Consider the following 22,098-nt stretch of genomic DNA (forward strand, 5'->3'; position numbering starts at 1 on the left):
ATTTATATTCTTTTCTACCACTGGCTATCAAGGTAGTTAACAGTACTGTGAATATAATAAAAATAAGCATTTATAAAAGATAGCAAGCAGTTTTTTTTAAAAAAAAAACCCTAAAATTACATTGTGAAAAAATAAGCCATAAAATGGCAGGCAGATAATCCTTGTCTGAATATAAATGCCTTTGCTTGGTAATTTTTTTAATACATAATTTTTATTAAAAGTTTTAAGAATAATAATAAGTAATACAAACTAAATTAGAATAGACAAAATGAAAAAGAAAGGTAGAAATAACAGAAAAAGCTAAAAGTTCGATAAGAAAAGAAAATAGAATAGAGGAAAAAAGAGAGAAAGATATAAAGAAAGATATAAAAGTATAAAGAAGTAGCTTCCTATATTCTTCACAGCAGAATTCTCTTCTTTCTATAATCTACCCTGCCTAATCAACAAAACCATAAATCAAAAGTTCATTTTTTTTCATTTGCACACAAAAAGTCTGTAAGGGGTTTCCAGTCACCAATAAATGTACTTATCGTCCTTTCTCTAATCAAACAAGTCAGTTTGTAAATGCCTTTGCTTGGTAATAAAAGGATGTTAAAACAATGGCAAAGCAAATCAAGGAAGGAACTTCAGGCCCTTTCTCAGGTTTCATCCAAATATACTTCATAAATTGGTGAAATTGAGAAAAGAGTGTATTCTGGAAGTTTTGGGAAGACTTACACGGTACATCCCAGCTAGGTGGCATCACCAAGTAGAGCTCATCTGATCTTCAAAAGCTAAACAGGATTGGATTTAACTAGCATTTGAAATGGTAATCCCAGAACTAAAGACTACATTGGGAGATTGAAAAAAACCCAACTGGGAAGAAAACAGCAGGAAAGCACTTTCATATTCTGCCAAGCAAATTACATGGATGTGTCCGTAAAGTCACCAGAAGTTGAACTTGATTTAAAAAAGACTATATTTGAGACACATTGCATGCAGTTTTTAGGTAATTTGTCCTAACTTATTTAAAGTTGTATAAACCAGGAGCCTGAGGGTTCTAGTCCTGCCTTAGGGATGAAAGCCAGCTGGGTGACCTTGGGCCAGTCACTCTCTCTCAGCCCAACTCACCTCACAGGGTGGTTGTTGTGGGGAAAATAGGAGGAGGAAGGAATATTAGGTATGTTCCCCGCCTTGAGTTATTTATAAAAATGATAAAGGCGAGATAATAAAATAAAATAAAATATATGATATATGATATATGATATAGCCAACATTTTGAATTGGGTCTAAAAATGAAACCAGCTATAATCAGCCACCAGCAGCAGCTGTACATTCTGAACAGTTTTCAAAGTTACCCCCTAGAAGATAATACTGTATGTCTCTGTGCATATATACAGTGTATATACAGTGTTTTTGTATGTGTGTGTGTGTGTGTAAGATATATATGTGTGTAGCTACATGCACGTCTACTTGGGGAGGAACAAAAGCAGGCCAATGACAAAATGTGTGTGACTATATCATCATGGAAATACCATGAACATATATTTGCATGAGATGTCAGATCATAATGTTGGATATAGAAAGGTAGTTAGATTTGTTGGCTCTTCCTAGAAATTTGTTTTTGAGTAGTAGATCTCCTTATTTTAGATTAGCAAGTTACCTAAATTGGATACAGTAACTATTCCCAAATGTAGGAGAGCATTAACCAAAGCTCATTTTAATGCACTGCCAACAGCTGATAGAAAGTTTAGGAAAATTCTCTATTCTTCCAGACTTTGTCCTTGTGGTAAAGGGGTGGTAGAAGATATGACACATGTATCATTAATATTTTTTGTTCATTCTGTAAAGATGTACAGCTATGCTTTATAATCCCTTTATTAACTACATCTTATGGTGATACAGATTTATTTTATGTTCAGTCATTATTAGCTGACCAGCATGATTCAGTTTCTTTGAATATGGCCCAATTTTGTTTTATTGTCTGTAAAATTAATCACCATCAATTCCATTGATCATTTAGACATGGCTGCTTATTTTATTTTTACCAAAATTTATTCTATATTTTGTTTTCTTTCATCTGGTAAATTGTAACCTTTATGCTTTTCTAAATGGAATACTTGGAATAAACTCTAATTAAGGAGTGATGTATGTCACTCTGCACATGTTTTCTTTTTGGCATCATAGTTTCATAGAATCGTGGAATTGTTGGCTTTTTGCAGATACCGCAGGGTAGATAGCTCGTCTTTTTTAAAAATTAGTATATCAGGGTATAAAGCTCTGTTTAATTCTATAATCTTCTAAAGTAGCATTATTGGAATATAAGGGTAAAAGAATATTAAAAAATAAAAATATTTGTAAAAGATATACTGCTCACTGCTACTTTACTGTAAGGGCAACAAATATAAAGAGAGTTTCTGTATACATTAGAAACCATAACATAGTTTAATTTAGTTGATATCTGTATTGCTATTCAAAAGGTAAAATAAATGGATTATAAAACTGGTACGTGCTGTAAAGATTGTGCTGAGCTGTGATAGTTAATTTGCCCAATAGGGCATCCATTGCTGTAGATTCTTTTACTACTGCTCCTCCATCTTTTTTAAAAATCAGTGCTATAGAAATTGTGGCAGATTTCCATAGTTTTGCTTTCTTGAAAAAAGGTATGTTCTCTTTTGTGGAAAAAAAAATGGAAGCAATGCTGATAAAGTAGGACTTCCTGTAAAATTTAAATTATCTGTGGCTATTCCATTATAAATGTTTGACTGAAAACAGTTCGGAAACCAGTTGACCATTGTCTTCACCCGGAGATACAAAATCCATCATGTTCATTCTGCTCAAGTAGCAGTCTGGTCTAACTAAAAGAAAAAAAGGCCTACTGCTGAATTCTGGCTTCAAACTGGAGATTAAACAGACCTTTTGTTTAGAGCTGATTTGATTTGGTTGCTGATTTAAACTTAATTGGCTTAGATACTTATTTGGTTTAAGACATATGGTTCTTAATACTGATCTGTTAATACTAATTTGCTAAGAAATATTTGTGCTAAAAGACATTTGGTTCAAGATGCACTAAATGTTTCTGTAGGACTGGTCTGAGATAGTGCTGAAATAGTGTTCTGTTGAGTGTGAAAAGGAAGGAATGGAGGGCGGGAGGGCGGGAAGGGAGTCAGCTATTGAACATTCACCAAGCTGTTTAATCTAAGGCTACCCCAGCCCAGAATGCCTTCTTGCACTTTATAAGGCACAGAGGATTTGTTTGAACATCTTGACCTACATAGCAGCTTCTCAACCATGTTTGTTTGTGATCTGGTCTACAACATATTTGTTCTGGTTCAGTGCAGATTGCTTCTGTCCTGTCCCAGCGAATTAGAATTTACACAGGAGATAAATGTTGGGTAGATAACATCTTTCTGTTTGAACGATACAGTTGTGATAGGCAAGAATTACTTTCATTTCTTAACTCCTTCTTTCATTATTAGACAACTGATCTATTTTAACATTGACATTTAACTTGGTAAATTTACATTCATTTTGTTCCAGTTTTTCCTTTTTAAAAAAAATTGTTGGAGCTGATTTCCTTTTTTGCTTTATTTTACTGGGATGGCTCAGTCATGAAATGGACTGCCCTCTTTTGTATGAAGCTCCTCCCCTCTGTTTTCAGAAAGGTCCAAGTTGTGAAGTTTGAGCCTGCCAGCGAAGATAGAGTTGTGAGCATGGCCAACGGGGATGAAAATGTTTTAGCACGAGAGACAAATGATTGCTCTCAGACTCAGTAGTAGTTTAAGCAAGGAAGATATTTCCTATTCCTGAAGACTATTTCCTGTGCAGATAAACTATGGCTGTTGAAACATATCCAAAATATAATTCCTCTTTATGCTGAAAAAGTTGTAATGGAGTTCCAGTTTTTATAGTGCATGTAATATACTTTCATGCCTGACAGTTACAAGATGCTCCAGGGTTCTTGTTTCAGGAGAAGCTGCAAAAAGCATAGCAATATGAATAGCTCCTCTTTAAATGAGAATAAAATGGAGAAAAATAGCTCTTCCAATTTGATGATTTTTGAGTTGCAGTGCAGTACTGATGATGTGATATCCCAGTGGTAATTCAAGAAAATTAGATTTTTCAAAAAAGGGTCCCAGTCTTGGTAGAAAATATTGCTACCATCCAGACTGACCATGTTTCAAATTGAATCAATAGTGTGAATTACAATATGATGCCTTCTCCCTCATTTGTTATATTATTTTCATGCTATTGCATTCTTACATTTCTGCAGCTGCAGCCCTTGAAATCAACTGGCCGATAGGCTGAAATTCCTTTTTAAAATCTGCCTGTTGTGAGCTTCTGTGAAAATATCAAGTGCTCTTTCAGATCGTTGGGTTAAAAATATTTCAAAAGCTCTCTTAAGCAAGGGATTTTCTCTATTCCTGTCCACCCTACCACTCACACAGATAGAGTTATGTACCTGAAAATCTCAGATCACCGTTCCTGAATTATGCTTTTGAACAAATATCTGAATGAACAAATACCTGGATGATTCTGCTAAGTTTATAAATAATAGCTGGTGAATCAAATATTCTAAACTTGGCCACCAAATTTCTTGCAGTTGTATTGATGAAACATAGCAAGATAAGAGATTCAGAAATTTACCAAACTATTTACCACAGTGGAACATACCTTTTTGTAGGCACTTGGGAAGCCATAAACTTTCTCTAAATCTCCTTGAAGTTGTTCTGGAAGTCTTTAAAAACCTGCTGAGCCCTTGTCAGGTGTGTTTTCTGTAGTATATATAACTTGTCTTGTCTGGACACGTACATGGTTTCCTCTGTTTATTATTGCTTTTACTTTTTTAAAATATAAGCACCCAGAATTGTTCTGGAGTCAGGCAGTCTTTAAATCTAGGTAGCTAAATAATTTTTCCATCAATTAAAATTCAGTAAGTTTTCTTTAGACATGGGGCTATTGATCTAGGTTTAAATTAACTTTCTGTTGGATTACCTTGAGTATTGTATTAGCTAAGGGTACCAATGAAGGTGTTGGATTTGAATTGGGAAGATCCAATTCCACATTTAACCATAAAAGTTACTTATCTGACTTTGTGCCCATTCCTTTCTGTCAGCCCACAGGATTTTTATTATGAGGATAAAATGAAGTGTGATCTTCAAGAGAAAAGGTGGAAAATAAATGCAGAATTGAGTCAATACTGTAAGTAAAAGAAGATAACTGGTTAACAGGGTTTATTTTATCATTCTTTGTTTCTTAACAGATGAGAATAGGAATTCACTCAGGATCTGTTCTGGCTGGAGTTGTTGGGGTGAGAATGCCTAGATATTGTCTCTTTGGCAACAATGTCACCCTAGCAAGCAAATTTGAGTCAGGAAGCCATCCACGCCGCATCAACGTCAGCCCAACAACCTATCAGTAAGTGTTCTTCAGCCTTTTTTTTGATACTTCTTAAAGTTTTGGTACACATTACTTCTGATCATATCCCCCCCAAAGTGTTGTACATTTCCAATATAAGGTCAATCAAAGGACATAAGACAATTTACATTTAAGTAAGGTTTTAACTAGATCAAGAATATACTATCAATCAATCAAGCAATATCTGTCTGTAAGAGTTTGGGACATACATAGGTAGGGCCTGGTTTCAGAATAACTGAGTTATATATTCAGTAAGAATGCTTGGAACGTGTGCTTTCTTAACTTTCCCCACCTTTTTATTTGTTTATTTATTTTTATTTATCAGATTTGTCACTGCCCATTTCCTCCTACCAGAGGGACTCTGGGCTGTTTACAGCAATAATCAATCAAACAATAAATATACAATAAAATTACAATATATAAAAATATAATATCTAAAAATACAATTATAAATAAACAACAATCACAGATAAAAATAGAATCCCAAATGGCAGATGGTAACTCAGTCCTTGTATGCAATGAGTGCTCTAGGGCACTAGCCATCCCCAAACATGATGACTCCCCTCCCCAACCCAAGTGAGGCAGCAGAGCCAGGTCTTTAGAGTCCTCTGGAAGGCCAGTAGCGACGGGGCTAACCTCACCTCCGGGGGCAGCATGTTCCAGAGGGTGGGAGCTACTGCAGAGAACGCCCGCCTCCTGGATCCCACCAGATGGAATTCTCTTACCGATGGGGTCCACAGCATACCCTCTCTGCATGATCAGGTGGGACGGGTTGACGTAATGGGGAAGAGGCAGTCCCTCAGGTAGCCTGGCCCCATGCCATGTAGGGCTTTAAAGGTGATAACCAACACCTTGAATTGGACCCAGAAGCAAACTGGTATCTAATGCAGCTTGCGCAGCAAAGGTGTTACATGCGCCCTTCTAGGGGCACCAAAGATAGCCTCCGTGGCTGCATTCTGGACCAGCTGTAGCTTCTGGATACTCTTCAAGGGTAGCCCCATGTAGCTCCATTTTAGTTAGATGCTTTAGCACAATATGAATTTGTACCTAACATTATATGGTTATCTCCCTCTGATGTGACCCAAGCAGCAAATATTATATGTACAAGTCCAAAAAGCCTTCACAAACACCTTTACATTTTTTCAAAATTTCTTCACTTCAGAAATTCTGATTATTCTAAGGCTGCCTTTATTAGTATTTTTGCGAAATACCAGTTAAAGCTGGTTTAGTCATCTCTTTTGGTTGTGCTTTGAGTTGTATCAGATAGGGCTCAATAAAATATGGCATGGAACTTTTGAAATGTGTAGGAAGAACTGGAAATCGTGTAAACTGCAGCCCCCAAAGTAAATATTATTGCGAGATACGCATCATTTGAGTTAGATGTGCCCCCCAATGATCCCCCATTTTAATAATTTTCAAAGGCATGTTTAGAGCCTAAACGTGATCTGGATTTCTGAACATGTCCTAAGCATATGATTCATTCTGATTAATTTGACTGCTTTGGAGTTAGCCTTTATGAACTCACTTTGTAGTTAGAAGACTGGCATTTTCTTCTCTATTTTTCCTCCAGTAATTTTGGGGTATGTAGTTTTCTTCCTGTGGTTTCGGCTTTGTTTGCCTGCTTGTATGATTTCCCTTTTTAATAATCTCAAGGGTCTCTGTGTTTGTGTTTCCTTGTAAGCCTCTATGTAAATGAAAGCTTTATGTAATTGTCTTCACCCAGGATGTGCAGGGTCTGATACATTAGAATAAAAAATAGCTAGAGTTTTGAAGTTTTAGAAGTAATTAATACTATTGCCCAAAATGAAGACTATTCACTATAGATAAAAACCAGGTAACTACAGAGCCAGATCATACGCTTCAACAAGAGGCAGACATGCTGAACAGAACTTTGATGGCAAAATAGGGATGAATTGTGATGGATGGATGATGGATGAACAGAGGCAGAGCAGGAACATGGAAATACAAAGTAATTTGGGAAGCGGTTAGGATAAAATAAATTCTTATGTCCCAGATCGACCTATCAACAAACAATTATTACAATTTCGGAGATTAGATATTTGAAATAGAAGAATCGGAGTCTGATTTCCCCCTGTAATTCTGTTAGATTGTTTTGTTCTGATTTTTAATTCTTTTCTGGGGATGCTCAAACTCCCCATGTGAATAGATATTTGTCAGCAAATCCCCAGAAATCAAAATCTGATTCATACTTTGGAATGTGAATTTTACACAATTTATTTAAATTTAAAAGCTATTTAATCCAAAGCTGAGATCTTCTGACTGTGCAACGCAGGGATCAGATCTGCAGTGTTGTGCATAAATGTTGTATGTTCTGCTACCAAGCTGCAGTTCTCATCTTCTAAAGCTCCACAGCCCCTTATCTTACTCCAGCCATAGAGCAGTAGTAGTCTGACCAGCAAGCAAATTCAACAACCAAGCAAGACCAGCAGCCAGCAAATTGCACTCAGAATTTTTGTGCAAAATCCGTTACTCCTGTGTCATATGCCATCTGGCCTGCTCCCTTTTACTCTCTGAAAAACTGGATGTTTGAGCAAACTGTGCTTTTGCCTGAGTTCTACAGCTGTTTTTGTGAAATCAGTGAAAATCTGAATCTGACTCCACCTGAAACTAAACTGAAGGGGTAGTTTACATTCTGTACCGTGAAGCCACCAGGAACTGAGCTGTGGAGCAGTGGAGGCTCCTACCTTATGCATAATAAGATAGATAAACTGATTCTGTTCCTTTAAAGTTTAAAGTGACATTTTAATTTTTTAATGCTTTAAAATATTATTTAAATAGTTAATGTCTGAAATAAAAGATTCTCTGTAAAGAAAACCTGCCATTGTTCTTCATACTTGAAAGCTGCTAAATGAGTGTAACTGGTGTATTAGATCTGACATTCCCTCCCAGAGAAACAGCAATATGGAATCATAATACCCTCTTCCTTCACACTTCCCCTCTAAACCCCTTTTTCCCAATTACTCTCCTTCTTAACCCCAAATTTCACAACCACAAGAGGCCTTTCCACATGGTTGCCACCCTATGTGTTTTGTCTGTGCATGAACTGGTGAAGGGAATCACACTTGTTGCTTCCTTCAATCCAGTATCACTTGGCCCACCTCCGATGTCAACTTGAAGCTACTCCTGCAGAAAGATGGGATTTCAGGGCTCACAGTCCATGTCTCAGTGCTAACTATTTGTGCTAACATGCTATGCCTTTGTGCCAACATGAACAGGGAAGTCCTTCCTAAGTTCCTGCTAGGATGAGAATCTCACAAAGCTCGTTCTCCTTTGCTGAAACAGAAAACACTGTTCTGATTATAACAATGTGATCGTACTGAGTTGAAATGCACAAGTTGGCTGTTCAGGATATAATAACATTAATGTAGGCCCCAAATGTATTTCAAGCAAAACAAAAACCAAACCACTGTCAGCAGTTACAAATCTGTTTTCAAGTGGTTGTTTCCCTGGATTATATATGATGCAGTCTGCTTACATAGACAATCCCACCTCATTGGTTTATGGCCTGTGGCTTTAATAAAAATACCACATACGCGGTAGGAGCAGCAGGCGACACGTGTCTCATACTGCACATGAGGGATTTTCACTCCGTGTTTTCTGGGAAGCGAACAGATTTGTCCTGCTCATAGCACCGAAAACCTTCAAAAGGTGTGCTGCTTTCTGTGTTTAATCTGTTCCACAGGCAGAGCCTGTTTTGTGCTTGGATTGCTGCTGTTAAATCAAAAAACAATTTAAGTGTCTGTTTCACAGAAAACAATGCCTTTCATTTGCAGTCCATTATAAAACAAAGGGAGCAGAACTTTGTTAATTTGGGTATGGTAGAGAACTTACTTGTGAAATGCCAGCTCTTTGCTAAAATATGTACCATATGTGTGCAATTCTGTGGTTACTTTGTAAACAGCTCACTCCTCTTCATTTCCCCCCCCTCTTCTTTTTAAAGGAAGGATATAATACACCATTATTGTATTGGATATTGGACATTATTCTAAACATCCAACCAATATTTATTTATTTATTTGATTTCTGTAGCCGCCCATCTCAGCGAGTGACTCTGGGTGGCCCACAACAATAAAATTATAAAACAATTAAAACAATTACAATTAAAACAGTTAAAATACAAAATAAATACAAAATAAATATACATGGCTGCCAAGTGAGCAATGCATGGAAGTTAATACAGCCAAGAGACGGGACCATCCAGACTCTTGAGGCCCCAGGCCCGGGCACAAAGCCAGGTCTTCACGGCCTTATGAAAGGCCAACAGGGTCGGGGACATCCTAATTTCTGGAGGGAGGATGTTCCAGAGGGCAGGCACTATGGAAGAGAAGGCACACCTTCTAGTTCCTGCCAACTGACACTCCCTGGCTGACAGGACCCGCAGCATACCCATACCCAATATACTGTGATATTTTAAATTTTAATTATATTTTCACTGATTTTTGAAAAAAATATTAATGTACTAAATCTAATATAGATTAAAGGCTTTACTCCATTCAGTACCCATAGTGATTACTGGAGGGGGGATATGGTGGAGAGAGGGACATGATGCTTATTTACCATGACATTAGGAAAAGCTCTGTAGAAAGCTTTTCTGTTTTCTAGTTTGGGGGTCTTCAGATTGTTTGAGGAGCTTTGTTTCCCTGTTGGTTGTAAGATTTATATTTCCTGTCTTCTTCCAATTAATTTAGAATAGTATTAAAATTTCACCCTAAGCTTGCAGCGCTGATTAAGGTGTGAGAGAGCAAGTCCACAGGTCCATGCGCATAATTTCATCTTCTATCAGGTGATTTCAGACAAGCAACTGATTGTACTGAAAAGTGTTAGATTGACATTTGGTGTCTTCAGAGTTTTTTTAGGACTCTTTGTTCACATAAAGAGCAATTTTGTTCAGATCCAATAAAGAATATAGCAATCAGTCAATGAGTGTAATTGTCAAGCAAAAATGTAAACCTGGAATTTTTCCGAGCAGGCTGAACTCTGTTCACTGAATCATATTACTGCTTCACCAGTATACTCCATAAATGAATTATAATTATTAAAACCATAACATACTTTCTCTCTACTTCCCCTCTATTTTTTACTCACAACAACCTCTTGAGATAGGTTTGGCTATTAGATCATGATCATCTGAAGGCCACGTTGCATGGTTATGTAAAGATTTGGAATTGGGTCTCCCTATCCCAACAGCAAAAGTGCTATGTGACTGAGACAACTGCTGTCTTAGTTATAATCCAAATACTTCTGATTATAGTTTTGTTATACATTTGAGATGGCTCATAAAGGCAGATAGATCAATCAGTATTGACTAGATCATCATCACGGGATTACTCAGTGCTTGATGATGACTCAAGAACTGAATGCTATATAATCTCCACTGATTAAAAAGAAAAACAGAAAAAATAAACTTGTCTGAGAAAGCATTGGATCTGGAGATGACTGTAGTCAACATTGATTTAGAGTTCAATGTGTTAAAAAAAGGCAGAAACAGAAACTGTCCCTTGAATGTCTAAGAAAACTTGATGGTGCTAAAAAAAAAGACTGTTGTGGAAGGAGGGGTGCATGATGCTGGAAATGCCCATAACCATCTTACCCTGTATTTTTAAGAGCCCTGCCCTCAAAGGAAACTTCAGACTGGCCAGTTAAAAAGGAACTCAGCTGCTCCGGATGTTCATGGTGCTGTGGAATGAAGAGAAGAAAACAAATCATAGAAGAAGAGAACAGGATAGAAAGAAGCCAAGAGAGGTGCAAGGAGCTAAAGGACTCAGTGACAGCCCAGCACAATACGTTGGTAGTGATGAAGCTCCATAACTGACATCAGCTGATATCCTCTGCATTGCCTGCTTGCTGATAAACTGAAGGGGCCCCAATGTCAAAAGCAATTATGGCAGAAGTGGCAGATTGAAGAAGAGGCAATCATGAAACACAGAAGAATGGTAGAGAAGGCCTTGTAATGCCCAAGACAGGGGCAGCAGCAGTTCAGTGGTGGTGAGCCCGTACGCTCTATCACAATAGGTAGTAGCCAACCAAAACCAGAAATAACCAACAGCAACTTTTACAAGCAGCCTGGACACTGGCTAGGGACATAAAGTTAAACCATGGCCCAGAAAGCTGGCAAGAGGGCAAGGCTAGTCACTGGAAACAGCTGTGGAGCTGCCACCATTCCCAGAGATCAAGTGCAATAAACATCAGGACAAACTAACCAGTGGTTGTAGAGGTGGCAATGAAGTCCACAAGTGCCAATTCTCTCTCCACAATAGACAAGGGACTCCTATGAGACACGACACTGATATGGTTAATAATTGTGGATCTTGTCAAAATAGCAGGATTAACTGTCACCACTATTCCAGGTCATTGACTGGCCTACAGCACTACTGGGCATGTCTGGTCCATGAATGTCCATGGATAATTGGCAAAGGTGCAACTTAAAGTCAAGGGGTGGAGGAAATGGAAAGGAAAATTTTCTTACATAACACTAGAACTCAAGACTGAAGTTACTATAATTAATTGATATAACACCAATTTTCAGCACCAAGAAATGGTGGCCATTAATTTCCATGACTTTGAAAGGGGCTTAGATGAATTCATAGATAAATCTATGATGACTGTATTTAATTTCCAGATTTATAGAAGCAGTGCCATTAAATACCAGTTGTTAGCAAACAACTGTGACCTGCCACAGTGGGAAAACCGGTTACTGAAAAGAAGAAGTAGGACACTGGAATAGACCAACCTTTATTCTGAAACATTAAAGCTTTCCTGATGCTCTTTAATGGTATATCATTATGCAACTCCAAGACAATCATCCCATATTAGCTTGGTATTTTTCTGTCCTACCTGGAATCATTTAGGTTAAGTTAAGTGCATGGCAGTTTATTTCTAAGTATAGCCTTTTTTCAGATAATAGATGCTACTGTACACATAGACAAGGACATTTTCTGGAACAAGAACCTGTCTTACAATACAGTAAAACCTTGAGGTTACAGACAGGTCCTATTTGCACCTGTTAATTTCTAACCTTTGATTACAGGGTCTTTGGGTTTGCTTAAGATGTTTTGGGGAGATTCTGTTGGTTTGTGTACTGTGGTGATGCCAAGAGGTTGTGTATTCTGTTGGGTCATTGGAGATTTTTTGATATGTGGGAGAGTTTTCCTTTTTATAGGTTGTGATAGTTGTGTTGCAATAGGTTGTGTGAGTATTTGTTAACATTGGAAGTTGTTGCACAGGTTGTCTGTTTCCTCTTTGGAGTTCTGGGTTACTGCAGTGTCTTTTTGCTCCTCTGAATAATGTTGTTATAATGTTCCTCTTCTGAACAGCTGGGTTGTTGCTTTGGTAGTGAAGTACTTGGTTATTTTGGGTTGTTTTTCAGATAACCTTTTTTTTAACCATTGTTTCTCCTGCTGGTGAGGATATCCAAGAAGGTTGGATTTTTGTTATTTTTTTCATCTCATCATCCATATTTGGGGCTGAATGTGGTGGACTCTCAGTTATGAATCCTGAGATGGGGAAACCCATGGGTGTTCCTCTGGTGTGTGTGTGTGTGTGTGTGTGTGTGTATGTGTAGTCCATTGAACTGAAAGTAAGTGGTGAGCAAGGGTCAGTAAGTTTCAAGAGTCAACTTTCACATATTCTGTTAGGTTTGGTGTGTTGTGTTGCTGTCATAAATAAGCTCCTCACCAATGCTGCCTCCAGGATGCCCTAGCACATCTAGTGCATTTCATGTATTCTGACTGGGGGCATTGTGATTAGTTGCATAATCAATGCTATGATGTCATATGCAACCTTCAGATTGCAAATTGACCAGCCTTGGTGCTGTGAGAGAGAAAAAGAAAGTCCTCTGTTTGAAATGGTTTGAGATGTTTGTCTCATTTTACCAAATAGCACGACCAGCCCTGGAGCATCCCTGTTTTCTATTAGAAGCTGAAGTCAACTAGTCACAGTCAAGGACAGAAAAATAGTAGGAGACAGACAAATGCAAAATGTTGTGAGAATGTAGTGCATCTTACCATTCATACACTGGAATGCTATGGCTTTCTTTTTTTGGACATAATCTTCATTGGGTTATTGGAGCATGAAGGGCCAATTTACAGTACCTATGTCTTCTCCTTTGTCAAAACTCGTATCATCTTGAACACAATGCTTTTCAGTGGTGGTAGATTTCATAAGTACAGTCATTAAGCATACAGACTGTGAGTTTACAGTAGATTAAATTTAATTAATTAAGAAAATTCTTAAAATAGAGAGTGCAGTGCTTTAAATTAAAGCAAGCCATTTTGTTTTCTCTTGCCTTGTTTTAGTGGCTGTAAATGTTCAAATATTGGATAAACTGCTCAGTGCCACAGAGGTTAAGCTCCAGAAAGACTGTAGGAACAGCAGAACTGAATCAGTGAGACTTACCTTCTGTCCCTTAAGAATCACACTGACACACAGAACTGTTTGTAAAATATGTCAGATTTCTTGGCCTTTTAAACTATATCCTATCTTAGACAATACAAGATGCTAAATGGTCCTGAGGAGAAGTACTATGGGAAACATAGAATAAATTTGGTCTTGCAGAGAAATCAGGTTAGGTTTTTGTTCAAGTACAGGCAATTAACAGCTAGCTAAGATATCTATATTTTAACAAACCAGTCGGTAATTGCTTTATCATATTGCATTTTATATTCAACATTTATGCATTATTCAGGGGCAGCAGTGCATGAATTGTTCAGTTGCCTGAGAAATATAATGAGAGATAAAACTTTAAAAAATACATGAGCAATCATAATGGGTAGTTTATTATCATACTAATAACTTATGCTGGTTTGGTTTGCTATTACTTCCTATATGAATCTAACTTTTGATCTGAAAGTATCTGCATAACAATAATGAGTATAACAAGTTTGGCTTACCACAAAATGCAAAGGAGTGTCCTGTATATGCTGTTCTCGGTAGATAACAAACTTTCAACATTCTAAACACCATATGAGAAAGAAGGAAGATTGCATCAATGTCTGGCGATGAAATGTCACTTTTTGCACATGTGGGAGAGATGGGGAAAGATTTTTATTTGTTTGAAAACATACTAAAGACTTCTTAATCTAGCTAATTTACAGAAAAAGTAGATTGTTTTTAGTGCATGTTTAAAGGTGATTCTGAGTGCTGGTTTCTGGCCAAGTGTATCCTTTAGGCTTGTAGAGAATTGGAAGTGGCACGTAGAAGAATTTGAATCTGTCAAGATCTTCATGTAATTAGGAAGATCTTTCTTCTTACTGCACAGGTACAATCTACTCAGATACCTCTACAACATAAGGTCAAATTAGTATTACCAACAGACACCAGTGACCTCATTATCATACCTCTGTTTTTGGGTTTTTTGGTTTGATTGTATATCTTGTTTGTGTCCTTTGGTTGTGAGTTGCCCAGAGTTTGGCTTAAGATGGGCAGCCATATAAATGTTTTAAATAGATAAATAAATGATCACATATTGTCATGTAGAAACTTCTTCAGAAATCTAATGAGGAACAAGGTGGGTTCAAGTAGGTTCAGTTTATTTTACTGATATTTCTTAATTCTAAAAGTATACTGGAGACTGAGTAAGTATTCACAGTGTCTAAAAGGTGTAATTTAAATCATCCTGGGGGTGCCACATTAGGAAAGCCTGCCTGATACAGTTGTATTCATTGTTTTATCAATGAAAAGAGATTAGCAATTGTATTAAGTAAGTTTCATTGGTTTATTTACCCTACACATAGTCAGATAAGTGTTTCAACTAGTTCCATGTCCTATTTTTAACTGGCAACAGCTCTCTAATAATTCATCCAGAAATATATTTAAGATTATGGGACATAGCTTCCCTCAACTCAAGCCTGACTTGTTTATGGACATGTAATTTTCTTGTTTGTTGTTTTTTTCTGGGATAAATATTCAACTTCCCAGGCTAGTCTATAGCTGTGGGATTCCCTAAGCTCTCTTGAGGTTACATATTTAGTCAACTGGCTGCTGATTACAATATACTAATATGCATTACTAGAAAAGACACATTTCTCTTCATGCAGGATATATTTTTCTTTAGTGATTAGCCCTAAAACTAGAGTTGTACACATCATTAATGATGAACTGGATAAGAAATTTAAGGTGAGGGGATTGATTAAAAGTGACTTAAGCTTTCTATTATTATGGTGATTTTTTCCCAATTTTCTAAACCGTAAATAATCTGAGAAATATCTAAACTATTTGTAGAATATTTTGGGAGGAACTGGGTCATACAAAAGTTGTTGTAATTAATTAGTAATGATAAGATAAATAAGTGCAATAAGTAGTGCAAAACACTTACAAAGAATCTTCCTTTCTTTTCTGATGATCGACTAGAATTTCTTTGAAAGTTATGGTAGTTTTTTTAAAATAAATGTCTAAAATATTTCCCATTTTAGAAGATCCTTATATATTGCATAGATTTGATCCCCAACTAGCTGAATGAGTTTTCCCATTAATTCTGTCATAATTCTTAATATTCAGATTTCCCCCCTCCCCCAGAAAATTTATATTTTTGTTTTTTATTTGTTTTGCTCAGGAAGGCAACAATAGCATCCTATTACAAATACAGGAACAAAAAAGTCCTTACTGTTATTAGACCACTTTTTCTCAAAATGGAAAGAAAATGGATTTGATGAGTATGAGACAATTTGATAAAAGCTGTACTATTTTGCTCAGTTGCATATTATCACCTGAAGTTATATGACTTGTACAGAACACATTGAGGGATTAAGATGGTTTTATGCATGGATGTGATACATTTCATGTAATTTCGACAGCTACAAGATGTGGTTTTGCCAACAAGCTGATGGGCCCATTCAGTTTGTTTAGAGTCATCATCATGCCCTGAGCTTTGCCATGATCCTAGCAGAGACTGCTAGTTCCAAAATATCTAATTCCCAAGCGGGTACATACTTGCTCATTTATCCCACGCTGCTCTTTCTTAATAATAGTATGTGCATTTCTATTTTTGGCACAGTGTTTACATTAGTCTTGTTTAGATAGTCCATCCAGCCATTATGTGGATAGACTATGTGTAAAGAAATCCCATACTGCACCCAATAGTCTAATAAAACACTATTTTGGTTTATATGTTTCTAACTTTGGAACTAAAACCCTTGGAAGATTATTATTTTGAACAAAATAGTGCTTTGCCAACACCACAATCACAAAACAGATCACTTATAGAATAGTCTGCTGAAAATATTGGGGTTTATTTTTCCCACCAGGATGGTTAAAATACTCATGAGCTTATTTATCATCTCTTTCTGTCCCAAAAACCAAATATGAATTTCTCTGGGCATCATTGAAACAAAGTATAGTATGACTTAATGCAGTGTTTTTCAATCTCGGCAACTTTAAGATGTGTGGACTTCAACTCCCAGAAGTCCACACATCTTAAAAGTTGCCGAGATTGAAAAACACTGACTTAGTGTAATGTGTCAACCCCATCAGTTGTTATGGGGGAAATGGTTCTGTTCTATAGGAAGATTTTTTTTGTTGTTTTAATGAATTAGTTTTGTATCCTGTTGAAAGAAGGTGAATGCATTTTCCTCATTAGAGCCTCCCTTCATTATACAACCCCAGCTCTGTGAGGAAGATTCACCAAGCAAATGGTTGCTTAATCCTGGATCTTCATGATCCCATTAACAAGCAAACCAATATGCCATACTGAATAACAGAAGTCAAGACAATACTTGTTTCCTTTCTCATATCTCTGAATACATTTCATAATCAACCTGATCAACAGTTGAATCACACCACAAAACAGGCAATGGGAAAATATCCTTCACCGCACCAGAGGCAGCTTAGTGACCAAGCCACATGCCCATGAACTCCCCATTGCACATCCAGCATCTGAGTAGACTACCTCACACTGCCTAATGTGAGCAATCACTTTCAGTTCATATGAATTCAGCGGCGCTAATGACCAAATCTTATTTGGTCAGATTAATTGATGCAGATATGGAATGTATTTAGGCTCATTCATTTCCTCCTGTTTCTCCTCATTCTTCCTCTACATTCAGAGGAGAAATTAAAAACTTTGGATGCTCATCTGCTTTTTCAGTTAGCACCCTGGATTCTGCCTTTCCCAGCTGGAAGGAAATGACTGATGATTCATATCTCTCACTTATATGGTCTCAGGGATTTTATATTGTGGCAGTTAGCTACCCAGAGAAAAACGCATCTCTGAGTTACAGCTGACTTCCACGATATATCACTTTAGCATGGCAGTGTTGTGTATCCCTTTGGATTTGTGCCATTTTCTGCATTTCAACATTTTTAAAGTCTGACTGTCACTACTGAAGCAAAGGTGTTAACACTTCCCCATACCTATAACTTACAGTAGTTTCTCATTTTACATGAGGAAAGAATTAGACGGAATCATTTAATTCCAGTATAATGCTTGAGAGTGAGATAGATATTAATGGGAAGAGGAGAGGAGGAAAGGAGAAGCTTGATTTGAAGGGACAGCTATAAATAGAGGAGCACTTAGATATGTGAGGAAAAAAGAAAAGAGATCAGAAGCCTAACCACCAAGCTAGCTGTGCAGGCAGGCTCAGAGTTACAAACTTGTAGAATCATAGAACTGGAGTTGGAAGGACCAAAAGGACATTGTCCCTCTGCAAAATCAGGGATGCCAACTGAACTATCCTCAAAAGGTGGCTGTCTATCTGCTTCTTAAAAACCTCCAGAGACAGAGAAACCATAGCCTCCATAGGTAGACCTGTGCAGTAGTAATAGGGAGGATTAGAAGATAAAAGGCCAAGGGAAAAACAACTCTCCTTCACTTGCCAATTCAATGGAGTTACTTTAACTACAATGGTACATTCATCTGTCAGGCATACATAAAGGTAACATTGAAAGTACAGGTGGTCCTCATTTAATGACCACTCGTACAGCAACTGTTCAAACTTACGACAGCATTGAACGAGTGATACTTACAACCAGTCATGTCACATGATCATGATTTCTGACATTCCCTGTCAGCTTCCCTCAAGCAAAGTCAAAGGGGAAGCTGGCAGGAAGTTGGAAGTTCCACTCATGTGAGGTCCTACTTAACAAACCACACGGTCCTTGCTTAACGGCGGCAACTGAGACTGATGGAACTGCCATTGCTAAGCAGTGCAGTCACATGATGTCGCACTTTATAACCATGTTGCTTAGTGATGGCGGTTCCAGTCCCAATTGTCATCATAAACTGAGGACTACTGATATTAGACATAGTTTGAAAGGATTGCTAATCTTTTGTGTAAGGTAAAGGTAAAGGTTTCCCTTGATGTAAAGTCCAGTCGTGTCCGACTCTAGGGGGCGGTGCTCATCTCCGTTTCTAAGCCTTGGAGCCGGCGTTGTCATAGACACTTCCGGGTCATGTGGCCAGCATGACTACACGGAACGCCGTTACCTGCCCGCCGAAGCGGTACCTATTGATCTACTCACATTTGCATGTTTTCGAACTGCTAGGTGAGCAGGAGCTGGGACGAGCAACGGGAGCTCACCCCGCCGCGCGGTTTCGAACCGCCGACCTTCCGATCGGCAGCTCAGCGGTTTAACCCGCAGCGCCACCGCGTCCCTGTCAATCTTTTGTGTAGCCCTAAGCTATTTGTGTTCTTAAGACATGTAGGACCTTTAAAAAAAATTAAGGAAACAGATTCATTATTTAATATTGGTATCTTCCACCAGTGTTGCTTCTTAGATGTCCTGACAAGCAGGAACAACGCCGAGATGAGGAATAAGTCTCTAGTGTTTTACTACTGCTACAATAGACAGAAAATCCTACCAAACTGAAGAAACGTGAGAAAACCCATACAGATCAACCCCAAAAGTCAAGGCGGGTCTGTTCTGTCCCTCTTTGAATGACAGCTCAAATTCTCTCTACTACACGTGCGTTTTCGCCCCTGGATAGGGGCCCCCTCCTGCTCACCATCAGTGCTCATGACATTACATGACTTTAAAACATCCTTGAAATTCATGTAGAGCCATAAGTGGTAATCAATCCCCAAAGAATTTTTACACAGTATTTCAAGAATGAACTGTGTTTACTCAGATATAACAGGTAGAAAATGCAGTTTAGCTCTTGATGGACAACTTGTCCTGAGTGAACTGTAGCCTCTGCTATTAGAAGTTTTCTTTGACATTACTTTAATTTCAGTGTCCACTTCGTTTGCTTCGTTTCATTCACTCCGTGTTGATTGATATAACTTTGACAGATGAATCACAGAAAGAAGGGGGTGGGTAGGTAGGCAAGTCATACTTTATGCAAGTCTTGGTCCCTGTGATTCAGCTGGTAGCAAGACAACCATTCATTATGGAGGAGCTAGCAAATCTAAAGTTGCAGTCCCTTGACTGCACTTACAAACTTACAAGTTCTTCCCGACCCACTATTATTGGTGGAAACCCAGGCAGTGATGATGACAAAGTTGATTCATCAGCTCTGATTTTATCTGGTTGCAGCTGATCTTGCTTCAGTTAGTCATGCTCTGGTTATATCAAAGTTAGCCTACTGAAGTGAGCTTCCGTGTTGACATGGGTAAAACGTTCAGACCATATTAGATGAGTTCAGACGTTTTACATCATTGGCTGTCTATTTGTTTCTGAACTTAGCTTCAAATTTTATGTTGATCTATTGCTCTCTTAATATATAGAAAAGAAATTACTAAAAAGGACAACCTAAACAGAACCAGGAAGCGTGATACTTGTGGACATTTCTGTTGGTGCTTGCTGTAATCTCTGCCCCATCTCTCTCTCTCTCTGTCTCTTTCACACACACATACACACACACACTGAATTGGGAAGCTGCAGTCTGCAACACAGACATACTCACAATCTCTAACACCGTATTTATTTACAAGAATTCTTATAGGCCCATAGGCATTGTTAGAAAATAAAAATAGTGATTTGATCAGAAGTTTGCATAATCTTACCACTACCACCACCACCACCACCACCACAAAATCCTATAAAAAGTAACCTTGGGTGTTGCAGAGCATCTGAATATACTAGCACGAGTGGCATGGAGGAGCATCTGCCGTTTGTTGCAGAGGATGCTCTCAAAATTCTATATCTGACCATTGACCTAAAAACATTGCCTCTTCCTGGCCTACACATAAAGAAATTCATCTGAACATTAAATCAAGCTATAAGTTTTTCTCATATGACCCTCAGGAAAGAGAAGAAGATTTAGATAAATAGCTACATATTTGCTGAGTTGTCTCCCATTCTGTTTTGTTTATAAGGAGGGCCCTAAAAGTGTTTTGGCTTCAAAACTCAAAGTGCATTTTTTTCTGCCCAAGTTTGATTTAGTGCAAGAAAGGGGGAAAAAACACGACATAACAATTGAATTTAAAAATCAGATAGCATGAATCCAGGTATCTGCCAGCAGAGGAAGGTGAGCGGAAACAGATTCTTCAACTCTCCTCTCTCTTTGCTAGACTCCAGAGCTTTTCCAAATGATGTCCAGATTTGTAACACATGGAGAAAAAGAGATGAGGAAGAAGGACAAAGTTGTAGAATGCTCCATTCCCCCGAAGGTGTCCCCCCACCAGTTTCCTGCAACCTCTTTCATAGCCATTTGGGCAACTGGCCATATCATTCAGCAGAGCTTCCTAGCCCTCACAGATACGTTCTTTGGTAGCTAAAAGAGAAAAACCAACTTCTACTTTTTCCTTTCAGTTGGGAGCTTTATAGATATACCCAGTGACAGATACATTTGAATGATGTGCTTATTGCCATTGCAGCCAAGCAAATAAAAATAATAAATTTTGTATTATATGTTTACTGTTTTAAAATTGTTTTGAGCTTCCTTCTGCATTTTTACTAAATGAAAATGCAAGTATGATTTTAAATTTCCCTCTGCCATACAGATTGTAATTTTGCACAAATTTAAATCCACTAAACCAAACATCAGCCTTTAAATTCAGGTGCTGGCAATCCTCCACCAATTTACATAAAGCCTTAAATCAATTTTCAACATTATTGAGAACATTGTTTGAACAGCCAAAAGGTAGCATCCTGAAAAATTCAAATACTACTAAGTTGTAAAAGAAGAACAAATGGAAGTTTGAACTAGAATAATTGAAGTAGAAGATCAATAGAATGAAAGATGTGAAAAGACAATGGAAGGCCAGACCTCTGAGGAACCAATTCAAAATATGTAGGTATGTAGGTATGTAATCAATCAATTTATATGGCCACTCAAACTCACAGATTGCAACCCTGGGCAGCCAACATAGCATTGCAACCAATACAAAAAGAATATAGCAGACAAAAATGGCAAGGGATGTCTCCTTCTGAGGGTGACTGCCTGAGCAGGAATTGAAAATCTAATGATGATTAGCTGGTCAGTGTACAATAACAAATAGTAAGGTCTGAACATTTATTAACTTCTATGGGAGGAAAATGAAAACTGTTGTAAATTCAAAGGCCAATATAACACATAGCACAAAGAAAGGACAGTTATAACAGCTAGCACTAATAGTGTACGTTTGGCATGGTGGGTTACCATGTGTGAGGTTTTTCTAGAGGAACACTGCTTAATCAAAATATCTACAGAACTTAACCTTTGAGAAGTTATTAATGATCTGGTTTACATAACAAAAACTACTTATTCTTTTTCATATCATTTTTCCATGGGGTATTTCTTCAGAAAATTCATTCAAAAGAGTTTTA

At 37.7% G+C, this 22,098-nt stretch overlaps 1 protein-coding gene across 1 annotated transcript in view; it reads left to right on the plus strand.

The window, feature by feature from the left end:
* GUCY1A2 (guanylate cyclase 1 soluble subunit alpha 2) overlaps nucleotides 1-22,098 on the plus strand; it is a 174,883-nt gene that overhangs the window by 150,203 nt on the left and 2,582 nt on the right. Inside the window, exon 7 of the mRNA XM_063304475.1 lies at nucleotides 5,243-5,397. Coding sequence (XP_063160545.1) covers nucleotides 5,243-5,397 — 155 coding nt within the window. The remainder of the gene's footprint in view (nucleotides 1-5,242; nucleotides 5,398-22,098) is intronic.

This window comes from Candoia aspera, chromosome 5 (genome assembly GCF_035149785.1).
Source record: "Candoia aspera isolate rCanAsp1 chromosome 5, rCanAsp1.hap2, whole genome shotgun sequence".
Taxonomy (NCBI): Eukaryota; Metazoa; Chordata; class Lepidosauria; order Squamata; family Boidae; genus Candoia; species Candoia aspera.